At 35.1% G+C, this 24,086-nt stretch overlaps 2 protein-coding genes across 4 annotated transcripts in view; one reads left to right on the top strand and one right to left on the bottom strand.

The window, feature by feature from the left end:
* LOC129751190 (chondroitin sulfate N-acetylgalactosaminyltransferase 1) overlaps positions 1-24,086 on the top strand; it is a 128,301-nt gene that overhangs the window by 66,804 nt on the left and 37,411 nt on the right. The gene's annotated exons all lie outside the window — the stretch shown is intronic.
* Positions 7,003-24,086, bottom strand: part of LOC129751192 (synaptobrevin) — a 41,070-nt gene continuing 23,986 nt past the window's right edge. Inside the window, exon 4 of one of the 2 annotated variants that reach the window (XM_055746557.1) lies at positions 7,003-7,151. In XM_055746557.1, coding sequence (XP_055602532.1) covers positions 7,123-7,151 — 29 coding nt within the window. In that variant the 3' untranslated portion in view covers positions 7,003-7,122. The remainder of the gene's footprint in view (positions 7,152-24,086) is intronic. The other variant, XM_055746559.1, reaches the window with a different exon arrangement.

A 24,086-nucleotide genomic window follows, 5' to 3' on the forward strand; every position in this document is an offset into this window, starting at 1 on the left:
CAAATCGTTCTTCAAACTTCCCAAAAACAATTCAGGAAAAGATAGCTTTCTATTTGAGCCAGACAATAGTTTGCTTTACTTGTCCACGTTACTTTGAAAACCAGTCCTCGTATTTATTGAATAAAGAATATTATAGGAGTTCTCAGCGAATAAACACCATTATTATGGATTTAAATTTGAAATATTTTCTTCACGTGAGAATAAGTTTTACGGTTTTTACGGCGGCTTGAATAACTGTATCTTAAATTTGTCGAATTTAAAACAAAAAAAAAAAGTAGGTAATAATCAGTTGTTGAAAGAAGATTTGCAGTACAGAAGAGGTAGAATACAAAGGAATCATCTCCCATTTTCATTAATCATTAATTTTGCACAATTATTTACAAGGTAGTATTCATTAACTTTAAACTTAATCATTGTTTGTGAGAATTATGCAATTTATGAATGGATTCATAGCCTTTACATTTATCAATCCATAGTCCGATTTTCTTAGATTTACTGTATCTCTGGCCACGCAATCTTTAGAAAGCTCAAGTTGTGTGATATAATAGTGTGATAGTTATGGATGTTCAAAGTTAAAGTGACAGTGCGCGTGCTTCCAATTTCTATACAATTATGAACGGTACTGTACTTTCCTATGAAAAATTTGACCGCATTTGCTTAAAATGTTATCGACTTAGGCAAGAAAAGTATGAGAGCCCCCCTCTTCCCTATTCATCATCCACTGCAGGGTCCCGGAATGAGCATAGAAACAATTCTCCATCCCAAAAATCCTTCCATACTAAAGTTGGTTTCATTCGTATGACTAATTATATAGATACTAGCTGACCCGGTGTGCTCTGCTACACCTTCCAAAAATAAATTAAATTTGTTAAAATAAATGAAATTTAATTTTATTTCTAAGGCAGCAATTCCAACCAAATTTCATTATAATCTTGAAGCGAACTCATTTGAAAGAGAGTTGCAACTGGAGTTTCGAATTTCAGTGCAAAGGTAATTCAATAATACTTTCTTTAAATTGATCTCTAAATTTGTTTTTCATTATCTGAAACTTTTACTCTGTTTTAATAAGTTTGAAGTGTTGAATGATGATATAAAAATGTATGTTTTAATGATTTGGACATCCAGCCCTTCCCCTCTTCCTCACGAAGTCCTCACGAACTACTATACAATCATTTTTAGTATCTAATTGAGGTAACATTTTGCATTATTTGTCTGAGCAGTTTTGATATTATACCAAATTTTATATGAATAAAGACTTGCCTTCTTCTCTCTGACTCCACCCAGAAAAAAAGGAGGGTCTCAAATTAGTTAATAAATTTTTAAGCTGTACAACGCAATTTATATGGAACTCCCTAAGTCCCTTTCTTCTCCACACTGCAATTCGGAAAGGTTTGTAACAATCAAAGAAAAATATCTCGTACCCAAATACCGTCCCATGTTAAAATCATGTTAATATTCTTTTTCGCAAAATACTAAACTTGCAAACGACAAATTACAACTTGAAGTGATGCCGAGCGGCACTTGTGATGGTATGAAATTTGACGACTTTTTATATTGCAAATTACTATACTTTAAATTAAAATACACATTCAATTCATATGGATAAGCTGTAAACCAATGATTTGAGGAACAGAATTGTTTTAAAAAGAGTTTTTTTTTTTAATTTGTTATTTGACTGAATCACAGCAATTTTTCTCTTTTTTGTGCTGATGGACCTTTTAGAGACTTTTCAAAATTTAAACTACTGATTTATCTGTTCATTAACAATCGATTGAAAAGCAGATTTTCAAAAATGGAATGGATTGTACAAAAATCTGTTAATGCCTAGACGGTGGTATGAATATTTTCCAAAAATGTTCATGTAAACATCACACAAAACCTTAAAATGATGATTTTTGTGCCGAGAAAGGTACCAGTTATCAAAGTTTATTTTGTTTCTTTTTTTTTTTATTTCAAACTTATTCACATTTATTATATTTATAAATGTTCAACTATGCTAACGGATTTTAGCATAGTTGAACATTTATAAATCTTAGAAAAATGTGTTAATCTTTAAAACAACTCAATTTTCGTATGTTGTTAAACTAAATCAGTTCTTAACAAACTCTTGTTGAAAGTAAAATATGCAAAAATGATGACGTTTTTCGCGTTTATTAAGGTCAGTGAAAACATAGTGCATTTTCTAAACTGATACATTCATATATCTGCAATTTTTCAGCAGTATAAGTAAATGTTTAGTACTCCACTTTTAATGGATAATGTTTTAAGCAAAAGTCTCTTATATGTAGCCAAAATAAGTAAAGCAAATATAAATTTTCATGTTACGTACGTACTTGAATTGTGTGTAACCAAACAGTACAGTGTTATTCGATGAATGATAAAAAATTGGGTTTATTTAGTCTGATTGTTTATTTGAGCCCAACAATTTATAAATGAAGAAATAATTTAAATATTTTTTGTAAATGTTGAACGTTTGCACTTGCTCTAGTATACCTTCTCAACTGTAAACTCCTCCGGAGAATGCATATCCTTTTTGTTATGAAAAAGGGTTTTTTTTATTGATAACCTTCACTTATGCTTGCAAAAAATCAAAACGTTATCTGAATGCGGCCTCTAAATACATTATTCCTCTATTTTGAAGGACAGGCTCTAGTTCAGTTCAGTGCTTGTTCATTTTCATTGGATTTTGCTGTTGTTCTGAAAATCTATAAGGCGCTAGATACAGCTTCAGTTAAGTACATGCTCAAAAATATTTCGTTCTATTTCTGTAGAAAACATCTTATTCTTTTTTTTTGTTTTCGAAATGAATCAAAACTATCCTTCTAAGCATATTGGATTATAAAATTGTGTATAAATCTTCCCACTTTCTTTTTTCTTTTCAAACGTCCACAAAGAGTCATACTAATATTTCATATGCATCAGTATTAAATTCTTAACTTTTAGACAACAATCTCTTCTTTAATTAACACGAAATCAAAAAAGGTTTAAAGGGCTTGTGATATAGCTCAGTTGGCAAGTCTGTTGTCTCCTGAGCCGATGTCCGCGAGTTCGAGCCCAAGAGTAAACATCGAACACAGTTGTACCGGATAGTTTTTCAATAACGATCCGCCAACTGCAACGTTGATAAAGTCGCGAATGCCATAAAGATGGTAAAACGACTATAATCGAAACAAAAAAAAAAAAAAAAAGGTTTAATTTTTAAAACCGTTTGTTTGGTTGTGATTCGATCGGCAAAATATCAATCTTTATAACGTCTAGGCGTCATTCATTACCATGTGCTACAAATTATCTAGGAATCAAGAACAAAAAAAACTACATCAAGGCTTCATATCGCCACCACTTGCTTTGAAAATATGATTGGTTGAGAAATACGCGCCAAAATATTCTCACTGATCAGTATGCTATGCCATGGTTACTATCTTCTAACGACGTCTGCTCGCGACGCCTCGACCTTGGAGACGAAAAACAAACCGCCCAAAGGAAAAAAATATCTCGAAAAAATGGAAGCCATGACTTTTATTTCATTCAAAAAACTACAAATTTAATTATTACGGACAATTGATGCGACTTTGTGTTGTTTTTATTCGATATAAACCGATTCGTATGGCTACAGAATATTCTAAAAATAATTTCATTCGAATCTTTTGAGTAATTTCGGAGGAGTAGTACTACAAACACCGTTACAAGAGAATTTTATATAATAGATGTGACAAAAACGGATGAGGCTCCCGTCTCCTTTTCCTTTCTCACTCAATGGAAGAAGGGAAGGGTCCCAAATAAATAAAGAAACATTACTCGTACTGTGCTAGTTTTGTAAATTAATATTGCAACTAAGCAATCGATGTGAATGGAGGGTGGTTACCTGTCAACCGAAGAATAAAATCTGATAATAAAATTAGTCCGTTCAAGCCCTGATTGATTCCGAAGATTTCTAGAATAAAACACGTACCAAAATACAGTCTCATACCAAATACAGTGCCTTTCGACTGATAAGCTCTCGGTATTTAAAAAAAACTGAGGTGGCCTCTCTTCCTCAATGTTTGTTTACTGGAATCATGGAATCTTTTTCCGTATCCAAATACCCTCTCCAACTAAATTGTGTTCCATTTGCTCGATTATTTCACCAGTCATGCAAAAATGTGTGTGGGAGTCTCCTCCCCCTTTAAGTTTCTCTAATGAAAGGCGGAAAGAGCTTCACATCATCTTGGGAACATTTCGTTCACCCAAATATCCTCGCATGCCCCATACGAATTTAGCAATAAAAATTGTATGGAAGCCCCTCTGCACTTTTCAATCTCTCCAATGGAAGGAAGGAGAGAAAGATAATTCTCGAATTATGTTAAAAACTGTAGGAGAGCCCCCTACCTATATTTTTTTAAATTTTGGATTCTTAGTCTAAAATTTTAACGTTACTCCCTAATTGCCATGATGGAATTTTCAAGTAAAAATGCATCAAATTGATGTCGCGGAGTTGATGATGTCAGAGTTTCTCAACTTATCGACCCTGAAGGAGATTTGCGTTCTATAAACTGATAAGCCAACTGGCCAGTATTTAACACTGCAGGACAAATTTCTTCGAGAATGCAGTGTGCTGTCGGTATTTTCGAAACATTAAAAAAACACTATAAGTATAACGGAGGAGTATTTCTGTTTTTGCTTTATTGCTATCAAAAATTACTGTTTTCAAGCATAAAAAGTTGTAGAAGAAACAGATGGTTGTAGTAAGAAATTTTCAACAAACAAGTGTACCTAAACAGAGACTGGGAAGAAGTTCATTAACGTGAACAAACAAAACTTGACTACATACAAGAATAAGAAAAAAAAGAACTGTTCGTACAATTGCGCATAAATCACTGTCGTAAATGTTGCAAATTTTAGAGTAAAAAAAAACTTATTTTGTTTAAGGGTGGTCAAAAATAGATCGAGAGGGCGGTGGTGGTTCAAAATACCATCCAGAGTAATGATCGAAGAAACAAGTTTTGAGGCTTGAATCTTGTTACATTGCAACAAACGACGATATGTTTCGATTGAAAAAAGCCTTGATATTCGTATTGAACCGATAAACTGCCCCTACTTTCATAACAGTCCCATATGCAAAAACAAGCAAGCGAGAAAATCAGCTTTTTCTGTTTTGGAATATATTTCTAAATTGTGACCACAACTTTCAGCATAAACAAAAATCTTTTGATGGATTGTGTTCTAGGTTGTCATAATAAATCGTAAGGCCTGAAATTTTCGAAATTGGACCATTGGTAAGGCCGGGAGCAACGTTTTCATTCGTTATGGGACTGTTATGCGAGCATATTTGAGACCTTTTTCAAATCTACTCGCATAACAGTCCCATACAGAAAATGTTTTGCTCACCAAGCTACTTTCTAAGACTTAAATTTGATCATTTTCAAACTTCTAAATGCAGTTATCAGAAAAAGAAACATACTTTAGGAAAAATATCGTGAATTCCACATTGTAAGTTTAATTTTTCTACGATGTTTGGTTTCATCCGATAATTTTTCGCTCAGGATGAAATTCCTTCCTCCTTATTAACCTGCCTTCGAAACTAGTGTGCATAATTCGACATCAAGTGAGTTTATTCTTTTTTAAATGATTCAAAGCAATAAATCAAAAACTATTTCGCCGAAAAACATTGAAATGTAACTAAATCCGTGGTATTTCACATGTGGGACTGTTATGCGAGTATATTTCATATGGGACAGCCACAAGTTGATATTTTTTTCAAATCTCTTTTTTTATTGTTTTATATTGAAGCCCTACTTTCGAAATGACAAACTGTCAGGTTAGATGAAAAATGACGAAAATTCATATGGGACTGTTATGCGAGTAGGGGCAGTAAGAAAATTTTAACATGTACTTTTTTATTTTAGAAAATATAATAGCCACTTCCCAAAGCGGTTCAAAATTACTCCGTTATTCTATTTACACTTTTCGTTTAGTTTTATATCGAAAAAATTCATACTTATGAACGAATTTGAAAAATCATCAACTATCCCGTTAGGTTAGAAGTAAGCTGAAAACTACATTAATGTGTGCAGGAACAAAGCTTTTATAAAAAAAAAACATAATGGTGGCTCCAGAGAGTACAGTTGTTTGAGGAAGTTTTTTTCACACAGGCATCATATATTCTGTTCCGCTGCGATGTTAATGAGTCTGGTATAAAATGAAAATGGCTGAGCTATTCAAATCTAACCAATGCTTAACAATACCCACACACTCATTGGCATTTTCGGACATACGATTCCTAACTGGATTTCAACATCCTCTAAAAAAAACGTATATCATCTTCATTCAGTGATTGACGTGCAAAAGGGTTTCCACAATTTATGACGATATATTTGACCTTTAAAATCGAATTCGGAAGTGCTGACGAGCGGATTTTCTTCGGGTAAGAAAGTATCTCGATTTATCCTTTATCTTTTGGCCTTTTGTATTGCCTCTGTTTTTTTTTTTATTTTTCTGGGAAATCCGGATTATTGTTCCCTTACCGTTACATACCAAGGAAAGGGGTTTGCCTCGGTTGACTGACTGAGTGACTGATGGGATCCTTCCAGACATCTTGATGTTGTTAGAGATGTCTGTGTGTCTACCGTCTATCCGCTGGCTAACTCTGGTTTGTGTGTGGGAGGGATTTCGGAAGAGATAGACAAAAAAACTATATCATGATTTATCTTTGCACTCAAACTTTGCACCCGAGAGTTGCTGCTGCTACTGTTGGAGAATTTTCTTTTCTTAAGCCACCAAAGATGATCACAGCACGATGCGACGGTGGATCAAAGAGGATGACCATTGTTCCTTTAGGCCGAGATCCACCGTCTTATTGGCTGATGAATGATTGTGCAGTTTGATTGATGAAGTTTTCTGTAAGTTTTTTTTTATTTGGCAAGAGCTGTCAAAAGTTTGGGTTTGAGTTTTTATTTCATTTCAAAAATAAAACTTATTTCAAAACTGATGCTTCATAGGTGTTTATTTAATTTTATTTTTAAAACACAGCTTGAAAATCTATGTTTAGATTGAAAACAATATACATACATAATGTGATTGTAACAGAATCTTCCAATAGACCGTCTCACAGTGTTTTGTTGATAAATCGTTGAAATATATTGTACCTTAGTTGTTACCTTCTGGAACCAGCCACACTGAAAAATAGAAATAAATTGAATAGTTTTATATGATTTTTTCAAAGATGTTAGTCTTTTAAAAAAAAACCCCAACATCGCTATAATTCTTATCATTCTTCACACACACTATTTAACCTCATAAAAATTCCTGGCTGCCCTTTGGAATTCAGGATTACATTTACTTGAAGGAAGCCATATTTTACTGAGGCTCAATCTCATCTCATTGTCTTATATGCATAAGGGTGGCAATAAATATAAGGGAAAGAATATCTTCATGAAATTCCGAAAGCTGATCAAATACAATTTGTTGAGTGACCAATAAAACTGACCTGAGAGAAATCAAAGCTCAGACGAAATTCATTGAGGATTACAGCACTCCTCCAAACGCTCAAATATTCGAATTTAAAAATCATCTATTTTAAAAGTGTTAAATATTATAACAAAAATTAAAAAAAATACAAAAATAACAAAAATTTACAAAAAAAAACAGGATTGACTAACTTAAAAATAGACAAAATTTACATAACTGACAAAATTGACAACATTGACAACATTGACAGAATTGAAAAAAAAAGACAAAATAGACAAAATTGACCAAAGCGAGAAAATAGACAAAATTGACAAAAATGACGCAATTGAAAAAATTGACAATATCGAAAAATTTACCAATTTGAAAAAAAAACAAAAAATAACGAAATTGGAAAAAAATACCAAAAATGACAAGTATGACGAATTTTACAAAATTCAGAAAATTGACAATGAACAACGAACAAAATAAAGTAAATTGAAAAATTTGACAAAATAGACTAAATTGACCAAATTTAAAAAAATTAACAAAATTGTTCAAAGTGTAAAAATGATCAAATATGTCAAAATTGAAAAATTGACAAAATTGAAGAAATTGTCATAATTGACAGAATTGACAAAAATGACAAAATTTACAAAACTTACCGAAATGACATAATTGACAAAACTAACAAAAAAAAAAACAAAATTTATAAAATCGACAAAATTGATTAAACAAAATTGAAGAAAATGCAATTTGATAAAAACGACAAAAATGAAGAAATTGACAAAAATGACTAAAATCGAAAACATTACAAAAAATGACAAAAATGTCAAAAACAACAAAAATGACAAATGTGACATAAGTGACAAAAAATGAAAAAAATGACATAAATATCATTAATGACAAATTTTGACAAAAATGACAAAAATGACCAAATAACAAAAATGACAAAATATACAAAAATATAAAAAAATATCAAAAATTACAACAATGCCAAAAATGAAAAATATTACAAAAATGATCAAAATGACAAAAATTACAAAAATTACAAGAATTACAACAATGGCAAAAATGATAAAATTGAAATAAACGACAAAAATGACAAAATGACAAAAAAGGCAAAATGACAAAAATGGCAAAAACAACAAGAATGACCAAAAATGACAAAACTGACAAGAATGTCAAAAAATATATGAGTGACATTAATTTAAAAAACGAAAAACATGAAAAAAAGAAGAAAATGACAAAATCAACAAAATTTACAAAATAAAAAAACATTGACAAATTTGGCAAAATAAGCGAAATTCACAAAAATTCTTAAAATGACAAAAATGGCAGATTTGATAAAAATAACAAAAATGACAAAACTGACAAAAATGACCAAATAACAAAAATTACCAAAATTACAAAAATGACAAAAATGACAAAAATGACAAAAATGACAAAAATGACAAAAATGACAAAAATGACAAAAATGACAAAAATGACAAAAATGACAAAAATGACAAAAATGACAAAAATGACAAAAATGACAAAAATGACAAAAATGACAAAAATGACAAAAATGACAAAAATGACAAAAATGACAAAAATGACAATTAATTACGAAAATGGAAGAAAATCGAAAAATGACAAGAAAAAAAAAACAAAATTAACAGAATTGAAAAACTTCTAAAGATACACATAATTGACAAAAATGACAAAATTAACAACATTCACAAAATTCACAAAACTGACAAAATTGGCAAAATTTTAAATTGTCGATTTTGATTATTTTGGCAATTTTTACTATTTTGTAATTTTTGTCAATTTTTTCAACTTTGTCAATTTTGTCAATTTTGTCAATTTTGTCAATTTGGTCAATCTTGTCAATTTAGTCAATTTTGTCAATTTTGTCAATTTTGTCAATTTTGTCAATTTTGTCAATTTTGTCCATTTTGTCACTTTTTTTTGTCAATTTTGTCAATTTTGTCAATTTTGTCAATTTTGTTAATTTTGTCAATTTTGTCAACTTTGTCAACTTTGTCAATTTTGTCAATTTTGTCAATTTTGTCAATATTGTCAATATTGCCAATTTTGTCACTTTTGTCAATTTTGTCAATTTTGTCAATTTTATCAACTTTGTCAATTTTGTCAATTTTGTCAATTTTGCCAATTTTGTCAATTTTGTCAATTTTGTCAATTTTGTCAATTCTGTCAATTTTGTCAATTTTGTCAATTTTGTCAATTTTGTCAATTTTGTCAATTGTGACAAATTTGTTTCGACCAAATTTACAAAATTAAAAAAATTATAAAAATGACAAAAATTAAAAGATTTACAAAAATTACAAAAAAATCAAAATTGACAAAAATGACAAAAATGAAATTGACAAAACATTCGAAAAATTTTTAAAATTGACAAAAATCACAAAATTGACAAAATTGAGAACATAGAAAATTGACAAAATTGACAAAACTGGCAAAATTGACAAAGTTGACGAAAATGACAAAAATGACAAAATTGACAAAAAATGACAGAAATGGCAAAAATGTCAAAATTGACAAAAATGCCAAAGTTGACTAAAATGAAAAAAATTACAAAAATGACAGAAAGGACAAAAATGTAAAATTTACAAAAATGCCAAAAAGGTTAAAAACGACAAAAAGGTAAAAATGACAAAAAATGACAAAAATGAAATAAATCTCAAAAACAAAAAAAAAATTACAAAAACCACAAATTGACAAAAATGAAATAAATCACAAATACAAAAAAAAAATTTACATAAACGACGAAAATTAAAAAAAAAAGACAAAAACGACGAAATTTAAAAAGAAGACATAATTAACAAAAAAGACAAAAATGACAAAAATTAACAAAAATGACAAAAATGAAATAAATCAAAATCAAATGAAATTCTGAACCCGAATCTGTGAATTTTGTATTTTTTTTAAATGTGTAAGTTTAAATTCGTTACTTTTTCCACGTTTATTTTCTGAAATAAATTTAAGTTTGGCATTTTTTGTGATTGTTTGAAAGTTTGCTGTTCCTGTTTTTCTTGTAATATTAAATTTTTGTTACTTCAGTCATTTTTGTCATTTTTTTTTATTTTGTAAATTTTAGTTTCATTGTTATTTTAGTACCTAGTTTTTGTTTTTTTTGTTGTAAATTTTATATGCTTATACTTTTATAATTTATTATATAAAAGTTGTGTTTGTTTTTTCTTGTTTTTGACATTTTCTTGGTATTACATTATTTTAATGCTGTTCCAAATTCCCTTGTTTTGTTGCTCATTTTTGCAATTATTGGATTTTTTATAAATTATTTTATATTTGTCATTTAATATAATTTTTGTCAATTATGTCATTGGCTCCCTAATGAACACAAAAAAATCAACGCCGGAGAGATGGTATCATTATCATCATCATCAGCTCGACATTGAATGATACGAATGTTATGCCACAACAGTTTTCCACCCAAAACATGCAGCGTCATCCGGGGCTCACTGAATCATCTTAACTCGAGAATTCCCAATGAATACTAAATTACTTCCAATCATCGCTTGGTTGTGAGCTGCTAGCGTTCTTTTTGCTTCCCTCTACCAGACATGAGCTCAGAATTTCACAGGCCCATTGCATTTCGGCAGAAACTTTTGTTATTTCATCATCGGGATTGAGTTTCCGTTTTCCGTTCTGTTCTTTTTGCATCCGCCAACCAAATAGACAGGCAGGCTCCAAAAATTCTGAACCGCAAAATCCGTTGCCGGATCTTTCGCTTTTGGTTGATTCTTTTCGGGATGCTTCTGGAGCTTCCAGGCACTCCCCCCACTCTTGAGAGGCCCACAATTTGAGGGGCTTTGAGAGATGACCTTTCATTCTGTGGTAGGTTTAGCAGTCACTCTTTTCTCCCTGGCAAGGCAGCTGTCGTTTGCTCGGAAAAAAAGTCTGGTGGAAATATTTCCACTAAAGTCAGAATGCCTCGCCGGAATTCCAGACCAGCCCAGACCAGACACATACCATGTTTACGTTTGGCGGCGCCCTGAACATTTCACAGCATCACCGAAGCCATTTTTGTCCGGATGCTTTGCACTTTTCCACCCACCCACATAACATTCACCCGCAGAGTGTGACATGATGAAGAATGATGATAATAACTTTTCGACCTTCACCGAGAAGGAGGAAAGGATTTCTTGGGCTTGGGTTGATCCACGACGAGAAAAGCCATCCGTCCATCACTGCCAACAGAGAACGAGCGAAAATTTCCAGACCAAAGAGCGCTCGCTGAGATCATGCTGAAGGTTCATTCCTATGCATGGTATGCTAGGCCGATTGCGTCGTCCGGATGTGATTGCCGGCATCCAGGGGCCATTGGCCGCCCATGCATCGTCATGACGGAAGTGGACACGGAAAGATGGACGTCGCCGAAGTTTTCCACTCGTTAATTGCTTCTCTCCATCTTTCTCGGTCGCTTCCGGTTTCGATGTTCGTTGCGGAACAAAAGTAATTTAGTATTTTGGTTTAGTAATTTCTGATGCAATGTTAATGGGTTTGGCCGCAGCCTAAAGAAAAATGTGCGCTATAGTTTGAAATTTGAATTTGCGATACAATACCTACGCTTGAACGAAGCATAAAAAAGTCTACCATTCGTAAAACTCTGTGTTAGAATTTGTGGGTGAAACAATTGTTACAGGTTTTTATATAGAAATCTAAAAAAAATTTAAAAAAAAAACTACAGAGTAAACAAATAATGATAAACAGGATATGCTTGTTTTTATCGCTTCCCGGAAGTGTCATACCAGATTAAATGCTAAATTGGCAATCAAATGTCTAAATCGGCAAGTCACTTTGGCCTCTTTGCTACATAAACTAAATCTTAGAAACTTTCATGCTCTCTGGAGCCACATTTGCAACTCATTTTTTAAATTCTTCATCGAACCTCCTTATTGCGGACCAAATACGAGATTTCCCGTTTTTTCCCGTTTTTTAAGGTGTTAATACGAGTTTTCCATAGAAACTTAAAAAACAACAACCATGTCTTTGAAAGGCAACTTTGTAAACCTAATTGTCCTTTTAATAATAAAAAAAACCACAAAAAATGACATCGAAAACAAATAATGACGAACAGGATATGCTTTTGTTATTCTAACCCCGGAGCTACCATACCAGATAAAATTCTAAATCGGCTATCAAATGTCTGAAACGGCTAGTGACTTTGGCTCCTTTTCTACCAAAATTGATTCTTTTGAAAATTTCAAAATCTCTGGAGTCACATTTGCAACCATTTTTTTAAATTCTTCATCGAACCTCTCTTAAAAACAACAAAACTGTTTATGAAAGGCAATTAAAATTAATTTAAATCTGAACCCAAGAACCCAAGAAGTACTTGATACAAAGCATCATAAAAATATTTCTTGTACTCAAATACCCTCCTATTACGGGTTTTGCTTAAACAGCTCTCAAATTGTGCCACAGCTTGTATGAGAGCCCCTCTCCACCTTTTTTATCTCCTCTGTGGAGCAAGAGAGTGGTTTGAAACAATCATAAAATCATTTCTTTCATCTAAATACCCTCCTATGCCAAACAAGGTTTCATTTGCTCGATCACTTATCAAGTTATGCAAATATGTTTATTGTTGATAGGTTAAAAGTATTTTAAAAAAGTCATTAATTTCAAATATGAAACAGAAATTGTTATTGAAATTGTTATTTTTGAATGACTGGATGTTGAAATATCCCATATGATCAGGTTTCAATGAAAATTTTTGAAATAATTATAATCTCAATGTTCTGTTTTTGGAGTCGCAAAATGACAAAAATAACAAAAGTGACAAAAATGAAAAAAAAATTACAAAAATTACAAAAAGGACAAAAATAAAAGAAATGTTAAAAAAGACAAAAATGACAAAAATGGAAAAAAAACTGACAAAACAATAAAAATAACGAAATTAAAAAAAATGACAAAATGACAAAAATAGCGAAAATAACAAGTCTGACAAAACTGTAAAAAATGTCAAAAGTGACAAAAATGATAAAAATTACAAAAAAAAAAACTGCAAACGACAAAATAAACAAAACTGACCGAAGAGCCAAAAATAAAAAAAAAATAAAAAATTACAAAAATATCAAAAAGACAAAAAATTACTGACATAAAAAAAATTTACAGAAACGACAAAAATGAGAAAAATGAAACAAATGAAAAAAATGTCAAAACTGACAAAAATGATAAAAATGACAAAAATAACAAAAATGACAAAAATGACAAAAATGACAAAAATGACAAAAATGACAAAAATGACCAAAATGACAAAAATGACAAAAATGACAAAAATGAGAAAAATGACAAAAATGACAAAAATGACAAAAATGACAAAAATGACAAAAATTACAAAAAATGACAAAAATGACCAAAATGACCAAAATGACAAAAATTACAAAAATTACAAAAATGACAAAAATGACAAAAATGACAAAAATGACAAAAATGACAAAAATGACAAAAATGACAAAAATGACAAAAATGACAAAAATGACAAAAATGACAAAAATGACAAAAATGACAAAAATGACAAAAATGACAAAAATAACAAATATGACAAAAATGACAAAAGTGACAAATAACAAAAGTGACAAAAATGGCAAAAATACCAAAAATGACAGAAATAACAAAAATGATAAAAATGATAAAAATGACAAAAATGACAATTTTATCAATTTTGTCAATTTTGTCAATTCTGTCAATTTTGTTAATTTTGTCAATTTTGTCAATTTTGTCAATTTGGTTAATTTTGTCAATTTTGTCAATTTTGTCAATTTTTTCAATTTTGTGAATTTTGTCAATTTTGCCAATTTTGTCAATTTTGTCAATTTTATCAATTTTGTCAATTTTGTCAATTTTGTCAATTTTGTCGTTTTTTGTCACTTTTGTCAATTTTGTCAATTTTGTCAATTTTGTCAATTTTGTCAATTTTGTCAATTTTGTCAATTTTGTCACTTTTGACATGACAATGACATGACAAAAATGACAAAAATGACAAATATGACAAAAACGACGAAAATGACAAAAATGACAAAATCATTTTTGTCATTTTTGTCATTTTTGTCATGTCATTGTCATGTCAAAAGTGACAAAATTGACAAAATTGACAAAATTGACAAAATTGACAAAAGTGACAAAAAACGACAAAATTGACAAAATTGACAAAATTGACAAAATTGTCAAATTTAACAAAATTGACAAAATTGACAAAATTGACAAAATTGACAAAATTGTCAAAATTAACAAAATTGACAAAATTAACAAAATTTACAAAACTGACAAAATTGACAAAATTGACAAAATTGACAAAATGAACAAAATTGACAAAATTGACAAAATTGACAAATTTGACAAAATCGACAAAATTGATAAAATCGACAAAATTTACAAAATTGACCAAATTGACAAAATTGACAAAATTGACAAAATCAACAAAATCAACAAAATCAACAAAATTAACTAAAATGACAAAAATGACAATTTTTTGTAATTTTTTGTTCAATTTGTCTTTTTTTTTTTCATTTTTGTCATTTTTGTGTTTTTCGTCAAGTTTGTCATTTTTGTCAGTTTTATCATTTTTGTCATTTTTGTCATTTTTTGTCAATTTTGTCATTTTTGTAATTTTTGTCATTCGCGAGAGTTTTGTCAATTTATCAATTTGATCTGTTGTCAATTTTTTTTATACCCCGGAGACTGAGATAAAAGGAGAAGGTACGTCAATCATCACACAAATTGTGCAGCTAATCATTGAAATTGCGATAATTAATGGCAATTTGTGCGTGAAAATGAGAATATTTTAGTTAAAATGAGAGAAACTAGTGCTCAGAGAGAGAGAAAATGGGCGAGTTGTAACAAATTGTGAAGCAGTTGTGGAATTATGATCTTTACCATTTCAAATGCAAAGAACAGTTCCCTCCCCCTCTCCCAAATTTAAATCAGCCAAAATTGATTTGTTTAAGCGAGACCCAGATTATCCTATACAGCTCTTGTCTGGTGGCCCAAAACATTACAGGAAACAACATGGAAGAAACTATTCAAATTACAAAGAGCAGCATGTCTTTCAATAACTAGAGCATCAAAGTCAACTCCATCGTCTGCGCTGGATTCAATCTTGAACGTTTTGCCTCTACCTGAGTATGTGCAGTTGGAGGCGGAAAAAGCAGCTTTAAGACTGAAAAAAAACTGATTTATTACAAAATTAGAAGCCTAAAGGACACCTTAATATTCTAAATAGGTTCAAAGTGAATGACCTAGTTACATGTTCTAAAATTGTGGCTCGGATACCACGGAAGCTCAGATAACCGATACTCGGATAAGCGGGGTTAATTTTTTTTATGAATGCACTCTGAAAGCTTTTCATAAAATAAGAAACAATTTGATATAGGAATCATTTAATTTCTTTGATAATTTTTTTCCTGCTTAATTTCACACGCAAAACTTTCCAGTATAATTTTATCAAGTTCCCTTTTTTCTTCGTAACTCTATCGAGTTTCCATACAATTGCGTCTCCCTTCATGTTTGAGTCCGATTTCTGGTTCTGGTTTCTAGAATATTTCATAAGGGAAATCGTTCCTTCCTGTCAATCCGTTGTTGGAACGGATGTCTCCCAGATAAGCATTGATGAATCTTCGGAAGAGCAAATTAATGCAGTGGTAAACAATCCGTAGTAGAGGTACATGCCTACCAGCAAAGTACAAACAACATGAGACGTTCCCTGGTAAGACAACCGTTTGTTGGGTCGGTCCAGCTTTGGGACGACATCAAATTGGCGCATCACAGCATTGCAGTAGTGTGCAGTGTAACAACAGTTGCATCAGCTTGCACCAGATGCTCACCCAGGGGCATTCTACCACCAATGAATCAGTTTTCCACCCCCACACACACATAATTTCCTGGGGGCACAAACAACACCCTCCCACAAGCATAAAGAAATACCAGGGCATGGGCTGGAGCCAGCCAGAAGTAGGGAATTCTTGTGTTTATTATTGCAAAAATTTCGCACTGCGACCCGGCGACTCAGTCGTTTATTTGGTTTATTAAAATGGGGGCCGAATGGCGTCACATCAACCAGCTGGACTTTAATTTTAAATTGAAATAATACATCTCTGCATGATTGTACTTTCCGAAAAAATATCCTCAAAATTGCAAATAAAACTATTGAAACGAAATACCTATAAGAAAAAATTTCATTAAAATTTAAATTAATTTTTTTTAAAGAATTTTTTAAGGAAAATTTCAAATTTCATAAAATTTTCCAATTTCCACATTCCGGGAAAAAGGGTAATCGATTGTAAGCACCTGTGTATTACGTATGATAATCACTAATCACTAATCACTAATCGTACTTCCATAGCCAGAACTTATGTCTGAGTCCCAAAGAATAATAAAAGTGTCTTATTATTCTTCTTGTCTATGTTCATGTCTTTAATTATTTTAACATAAAAACATTAAAATGATCAAAAACACAAAGCGGTTGGGCCTACCATGGAGCAGAGAACGCAGAGACATCCGGAACACAGGAACAGGAAGAAACGTGGACCACCAGTACCATACGTTTCAAATGGGCAATATCGTTGGAAGCATGCTAAGAAAAATGCTCCTTGATGAAGTAACCATACGTATTGTGAAGAAACTCATCCGATCACTAGAACCATTCTGGAAGGGCTGGAAATGATTTATTTTGTACACAGAAATCCTAAGCCTTATTTAGATTAAAAGAATTTTGAAGAATATATGTTATAAATGAAAGCATCTTACGTTTTATTTTTAATTGCTAAACAGCTGAGGATTTCAGTGTACAATCATTTCTGGTCATCGACCAAGGATAAAGCGCCTTTACTCGCTCTTGAAAATAAAAAAAAAGAGAAACGGAAAATATCAGCAGATCATGAAACCTTTCGAGGTCTGTTTAGAGCTCGAAAAGTTTCTTTTTTCATAAAAAATATTCCCCCTCACATTTATTCTACATGATATATGCACAAAAAAATAGAAAAAATTCTGGAAATGTACTCCGTATGCCTTATAAATATCGGAAATTCAAACATTAATTTAAACATTGGATCTCCCCAAATAGGTCGACAGCAAACATTCTTCGCTGATGTGGAACCATACATCCAAAAGCCACGATTTCTCAATTTTAACTATTATCCGGTGATCACATAATATTAGGAAAAACCACATCACATTGTGGAAATCATGTTATTTCACTATCATATGAACCTAAAGCACTTTCTTTGAAACCCAGCTTACATTCCACCTTGATTTCCTGAGTTTTCTGCGCTTTAGCTTTTATCCAACGTCGTTTGAGTTTGTCTTAATTCAAATTTTCTTTTTCACTTCATTTCAAGGACAGAATGGTATGCTTTTAACACTTCGGTCTGCTCATAATTCACACCGGAACCCATTCCGATGAGCTTTGCACATTTGAGCAAGCGTTGAGAACTTATATTCTGCACTTCATGTTGTTATGACAATGAATTTTGTCTGTTTTTAACTAGCGAAAACATTCACTTTACCGCCATGATAATTGCTGTGCTGTGATAACTAATTGCATAGATTTTTCCGAAATGATCCGATGTAATGTACAACACTTAAAATCTCTTCTTCTGTGGGGGAACATTTAATTTCACCCAATCCTGGTTTATCGAGCTTATTTAAGAGCTTATCAATGCCGTACAACTCTTTTCTCCACACGAACGCAGATATTACCCAACTGCTGATTTGCCACATATTTCATCCTAAGTATCTTTATCTTAAATCCCTTTAACTTTTCCTCAAACTTTATGTTATTCGTTACCGGTAAGGCAAAATAAAACTTAAAACCAATTCGAAATTAGGGGGTTTCATTCTTCGGACACCACATTCTTGGCCTGATATTCCACTGTTTCTGAATACGCTGTAAACTGTAACTGGTAAGCACATCCAGTGTAAACTCCATGTTAAAAATAGAAGCTATTTTATCGAAATTTATCTTCACTTTTCACGATTTCAAGTTAAAATTTGGAAATTTTTCGCGACGGACGAAATAAAAACACGTGCGCTTCGTTTCAGCCAACGCCTACTCCTCCGTATTACGTATGATAATGAAAGGAAGGAAAAATTCAAGAAGACCGCCCAATGTCGAGTCCTAGAAAAATTCAATGCCTAGTTTTAATGAGAAGTCTTTTCAATAGCTTGCGCCTACACAACGATGGCAAAAGGAGACTTTTCTTCAGGCAACTGAAAGAAGAATCGCCCGTCTGACGCCCGCAACAGCATGATACACATAGACACAGACACATACACGCTCCTAACAGAGCTAAAAGGAAGTCCTTGGTGTAAAGCATCTCTGAAATAGTCTGAAATAGCACAGTTCCGGACCAAAGCATATCGCAATCATCACTCACTGTCTCATAAATGTCGCGTACTTATTTTTCTCCATGGGTCTCCCCCACAACCCAACACGAGCTCCACTTTTCCTTTTCCATTACTTTCCTAGGCCAAGCGAGAGGGTGAGTTTGCTGGTCTGTTTCGCCTCGTCTCGCCTTGTGGGCGGTTAGTTTATGTGACAGGACTCTTATGTTTTCTCCTCTCTCGCCAAAGCATCATTGTGATTATATCTTTCAGCATGCCAGCATGCTTTCCCGCAGCAGGACATCTTTCATGTAATACTTTGTTTGGAAACCCGAGCGGAGAAAACAGAAAAATCCATTCCGCTTTCCTCCCTTTCAGGGCAGCACTTTTTTCAATAGCTATCATCATCAAATAATAATAACATCCTTTTATTCGTTCTCAACCCACCACACAAAACGTCTTCTTTTGATGGGCTGTCTGGAAATCTTGGAAAATGGTTGCGGGTTGGAATGTTTGAATTAAAAGAAAATGGCCTTTGATGCCGGAAGACAGGATATGTCCATGTCCAGAACCAGTCTTCGATGGAATGTTTTGTGGGGTGCTTTCGGGGTCGTAGAAAAGGTCTCGGAACATACAAACAGTGACCCTCTCCCAGAAACCGGATGGCATACTAACAACAGAATGGATCAGTTTCTGGCTGCCCATCTTCGCATGAAAAATGACCGTTGATTGCTCCTTCTTAACTAGACTAGACTAGGAGCCATTGAATAGCAGTGGCAGCGTGGATTTGACAGAGGAAATAAATTACCCTGGGCGCAACAAGTACCTACTACGCACTTTTAAAGAGATTTTTGTACATTGTCGAGAATTATCGGGCACTTAGAAAGCCACGAATAACGTTTTGTATAGAACTTTGAAAACGATATATTGTGCTTGTGCACAAAATAACTAGAAAAAAACTAATGAACTCTTGTTTTGATGAAATTCTAAGGTACCTAAACAAATCGATTTTAAATTAAAATCTTTAACATGTTTCTTCGAAAAAATTTTGTGCATGGGAGCGAATCAACTACAACAGTGATAGAAAAAGAAAGTTTCAACGTGGCTCCAGAGACCGAGAGTATCTAGAGTAGGTTCTTGTTTATTCACGGTGACCTGTACCTTTTGTATGTACATAGACCAATTCTCTTTTCTGCATTCTGGACGTTGCTCTGCCAGATGCCGATTTTTTAGCCAAATCATGGCTTGAGACGTTTATTATTTTATTTTCGTAATATTCCGTCCCATGACATAACTTGACGAACAAAATTCCTAAAATTCACTCGGTCCATGCCAACCGTTCTCCAATTTCTCGGGCACCCCACGTTCGCCAGATCACGCTCCACTTGGTCTAACCACCTCGCTCGTTGCGCCCCTGCTCTTCTCGTTCCTGCCGGATTCGTAGCGAACACCTGTTTTGCAGGACAGTCGTCCGGCATTCTCGCAACATGTCCCGCACAGCGTATCCGGCCAGCTTTCACCACCTTCTGGATACTGGGTTCGCCGTAGAGTCGCGCGAGCTCGTGGTTCATCCTTCGCCTCCACACTCCATTCTCCTGTACGCCGCCAAAGATGGTTCTTAACACTCTTCGCTCGAATACTCCGAGTGCACGCACGTCCTCCTCGAGCAATATCCATGTCTCGTGCCCGTAGAGGACAACCGGTCTAATGAGCGTCATATACAGGTTACACTTCGTGCGAGGACTAAGTCTTCTCGACCGCAGTTGCTTGTGGAATTCACAGTAGGCACGATTTCCGCTGGAAATTCGCCGCTGGATCTCACGGCTGGTGTCATTGTCTGCGGTCACCAGTGAGCCGAGATAGACAAAGTCTTCGACTATCTCCAGCTCGTCGCCGTCAATCGTGACCTTGATATTACTGGACAAGCGGGTTCGGTCGGTCTTGAATCCGCAGGCCAGCATACATTTCGTCTTGGAAGTATTAAGCATCAACTTAATCATTCCTGCTTCGCGTTTCAGTCTGCGGTAGATCTCCTCCACCGCCGCAGATGATCTGCCTACTATATCAATATCATCGGCAAAGATGATAAGTTGACTGGATCTGTTGAAAAGTCTGGTCTTCTTCCCGGAAAGGCCGTTCTCGTCCATGATTTTCATAGCTCGTCACGGTCGATCGTGTCGTATGCGGCTTTGAAGTTGATGAATTGATGGTGCGTAGGGACTTGGTGTTCACGGCATTTTTGGAGGATTTTCCATAATCTGAAGTTCCGTCTTGTCATTGACCGTCCCTCCATGGAGCCGGACTAGTAACTTCCCACGAATCTGTTTGCTTGTGGCGTTAGGCGGCGGAGTAGGATTCGGGACAGCACTTTGTAGGCGACATTTAGGACGGTGATCGCTCGGAAGTTCTCAAAGTCCAATTTGTCGCCCTTCTTGTAGATGGGGCATATTACCCCCTCCTTCCACTCCTCCGGTAGCTGTTCTATGTCCCAGATCCGGACTATCAACCGGTGTAGGCAATCGGCCAACCTGTCCGGGCCCATTTTGATGAGTTCAGCTGCGATGCCATCCTTCCCAGCCGACTTGTTTCTATTCAACTGGCGAATGGCTTCCTTAACTTCACTCATCGTTGGGAGTGGCTCCTCTTCGTCGTTGGCTACGCCGGCGATGTACATTCCCCCACCGTCTTGATCTCCTGCATGTGCGCCGTTCAGGTGTTCATCAAAGTGCTACTTCCACCTTTTGATCACTTCACGATTGTCCGTCAGGATGCACCCGTCCTTATCCCGGCACATTTCGGCTTGCAGCACAAAGCCTTTGCGGTGTGCGTTGAGTTTCTTATAGAACTTTCGTGTTTCTTAGGAACGATCCAGCTCCTCGAGCTCCTCCTCCTCCAGGCGGCTCCATTTCGACGGGTGCCTCTTTGCACTACTGCCGCTGCCCTCCTACACTCCTCGTCGAACCAGTCGTTCCGTCAAGTTCGTTCCACATAACCACTGACGTTCTTCGCAACACCGTTGATGGCTATCTTGATGGTATCCCAACAGTCCTCGAGAGGGGTTTCGTCGAGCTCGCCCTCTGCCGGCAGCGCTGCTTCGAAATCTATTAGTCTGAGGTCGTTTTCGTTGGTCAGCTGGTGCGCACTAACCTTGGCGCTGGCGCTGGTGCACTAACCTAACCGCCGGCCGTGGCCTAGAGGATAGCATTCCAGTCTTCTAAGCCAGAGTCCATGAGATCGAATCCCGATCACGGCACACATAGTACACTTTCTGTGGTCTGGTGGTTTTAGCATTTGTAAGATACCCTTGAAAGATGTACGCCTTAGAGTTAAGTAAATTAGATCTCTTCAAAGAAACATTAAGTTTCACTGAGATCCTATATGTGTGTGTTCGTTTTTCAATTGTCGGTTTGAATTCCTCCTTCTGACCGACCTGAGCGTTAAAATCCCCGTTGACTATCTTGATATCATGTTTTGGGCAGCGGTCGTATTCACTCTCCAGCTGCGCGTAGAATTCGTCTTTGTCTTCACCGGTACTTCCTAGGTGAGGGCTGTGCACGTTGATGATGCTGATGTTGAAGAAGCGGCCCTTGATCCTTAAGCGGCACATTCGTGGGTTGATCGGCCACCACCCAATCACGCAGCTCGTGTGTGTTGCCTCAGCTCTGGTAGATGGCACGACCATCTGGGTACGTTCGTACCTTGGAGCCCTTCCAGCATACAACCTGCAGCCCTACGATGTGGATTTTACGGCTCTTCAATTCGTTGGAGAGCACGTGGGTACTGCCCAAAAAATTTAGAGATCGGCAGTTCCATCACTGATCACACTGACATGACACTTAGAACAAAAATTCAACTTTCTGTCTTATTTATTTTGTCAAAGTTTGTAGGTTCGCAATACTGACGGCAGGTGGCGAACCTGAAAAATGTAACAAAAATGCCCTGTAGGAAAAATGTACCTGTTTAGCCCGATTTTATCGTAGAAATTGCCTGTATTTTTTTAAAGTTGGGTGGCATTTCCTAACTGGGATAGCATTTCTTCAAATCGATCGATGCGCACTCTGGAATCGATATTGCGTACTGTTGGAAAAATTACCAGAAAACGAAATCGAGTTTCCAGTCAGTATGGTCAGTGGTTCCATGTTCCAAGTTTCCAATTGCCAGTCCCTTTTTGTCGCGTGGGTTTTTGCCGATTTCCATCCGAAATTTGTTGTTCGTTGTTCGTTGCTTGTGCTTTTTTGTAGTCACGAACTCGCAAGGCCCGCAGCTAAGCCCACTATCTCGCAGGAGGACTGTCGTGATGTTACTGTTTTGGGTCCCGAACACTACAAGGACGTTGTTGCGAACAGACGCTTACAGAGCCCACTCTCTCAGCCTGCATGCGACCAAAGCATCCACCGGGGTTGGGTACCCGATCTCCGCTAAGGTTGCTCGCCCCCCAGCTAGCACCACGGAAAGGTAGAGAATCGGAGTTGTAAGACAAGAGATGATATGACCACTAACCGAAGGTTGGGTGTATGGGATCTCGAGTTGCACATTGCCTAGCTTCGCCAGGCTTGAGATGTGGTGATTTGCTTTAATCACCCGCTTCACCTTTCTCTCCATCTTTTTTGTTCTCCGGTCCCGGTTTTCACTAGCTCTTTTGCCGTGGTCCAACGTCAATCGCTCCTGGAACCGCTTCAACACTCTGGATATGTTCATCATTTTTCCCAACTGCAGGTGCGACAGGTCAGGAAATTCCAGGTTGTTTGGAAAGAATTTGTTCTCGCGACTCACATTAGTTCACATTCCATTTTCCAACACGACTTCGAGTTTGACAGTATGTAAACAATACACATCAATGCAAAAGTGTGCAAAATTTGGTTGATTTTTAACCAATGGTAAAACAGTTATGCCCTGTTGAATGTGTTCGTGTTCGCCTGTTACATATAATCGAATCATTGGGCCCCGCGAGAAAAACTGCCCCGGGCTCAATTCGGCTCTTGACATTGTTTATAAACCTTCGAATACTTTTTTTTTTACTTTAAAGATTTTTAACCCTAACCATGCCACTCTTCGGTTCATCTATGTATCAAAAGAATCGAGGCGGAATTTTTGGCACTGAGTAAGGAAGTAGGTAATTTGTCAAAATATAGCTAAGCTGACCCCTTAGACTTACTTACTTAATGATCCCGCGCCGATCCTCCGGTGCATAGGGCCGTGGTAAAAGACCTCCACTGTTGACGATCCGGAGCCAGCGTCTTCACCTGGTCCCAGTCAAGATTCTCTTCGACAGTTAGGATTTCAGCGGCTAGGCTTCGCCGCCACGAATTTCTGGGTCTGCC

Source organism: Uranotaenia lowii, chromosome 3 (genome assembly GCF_029784155.1).
Source record: "Uranotaenia lowii strain MFRU-FL chromosome 3, ASM2978415v1, whole genome shotgun sequence".
NCBI lineage: Eukaryota > Metazoa > Arthropoda > Insecta > Diptera > Culicidae > Uranotaenia > Uranotaenia lowii.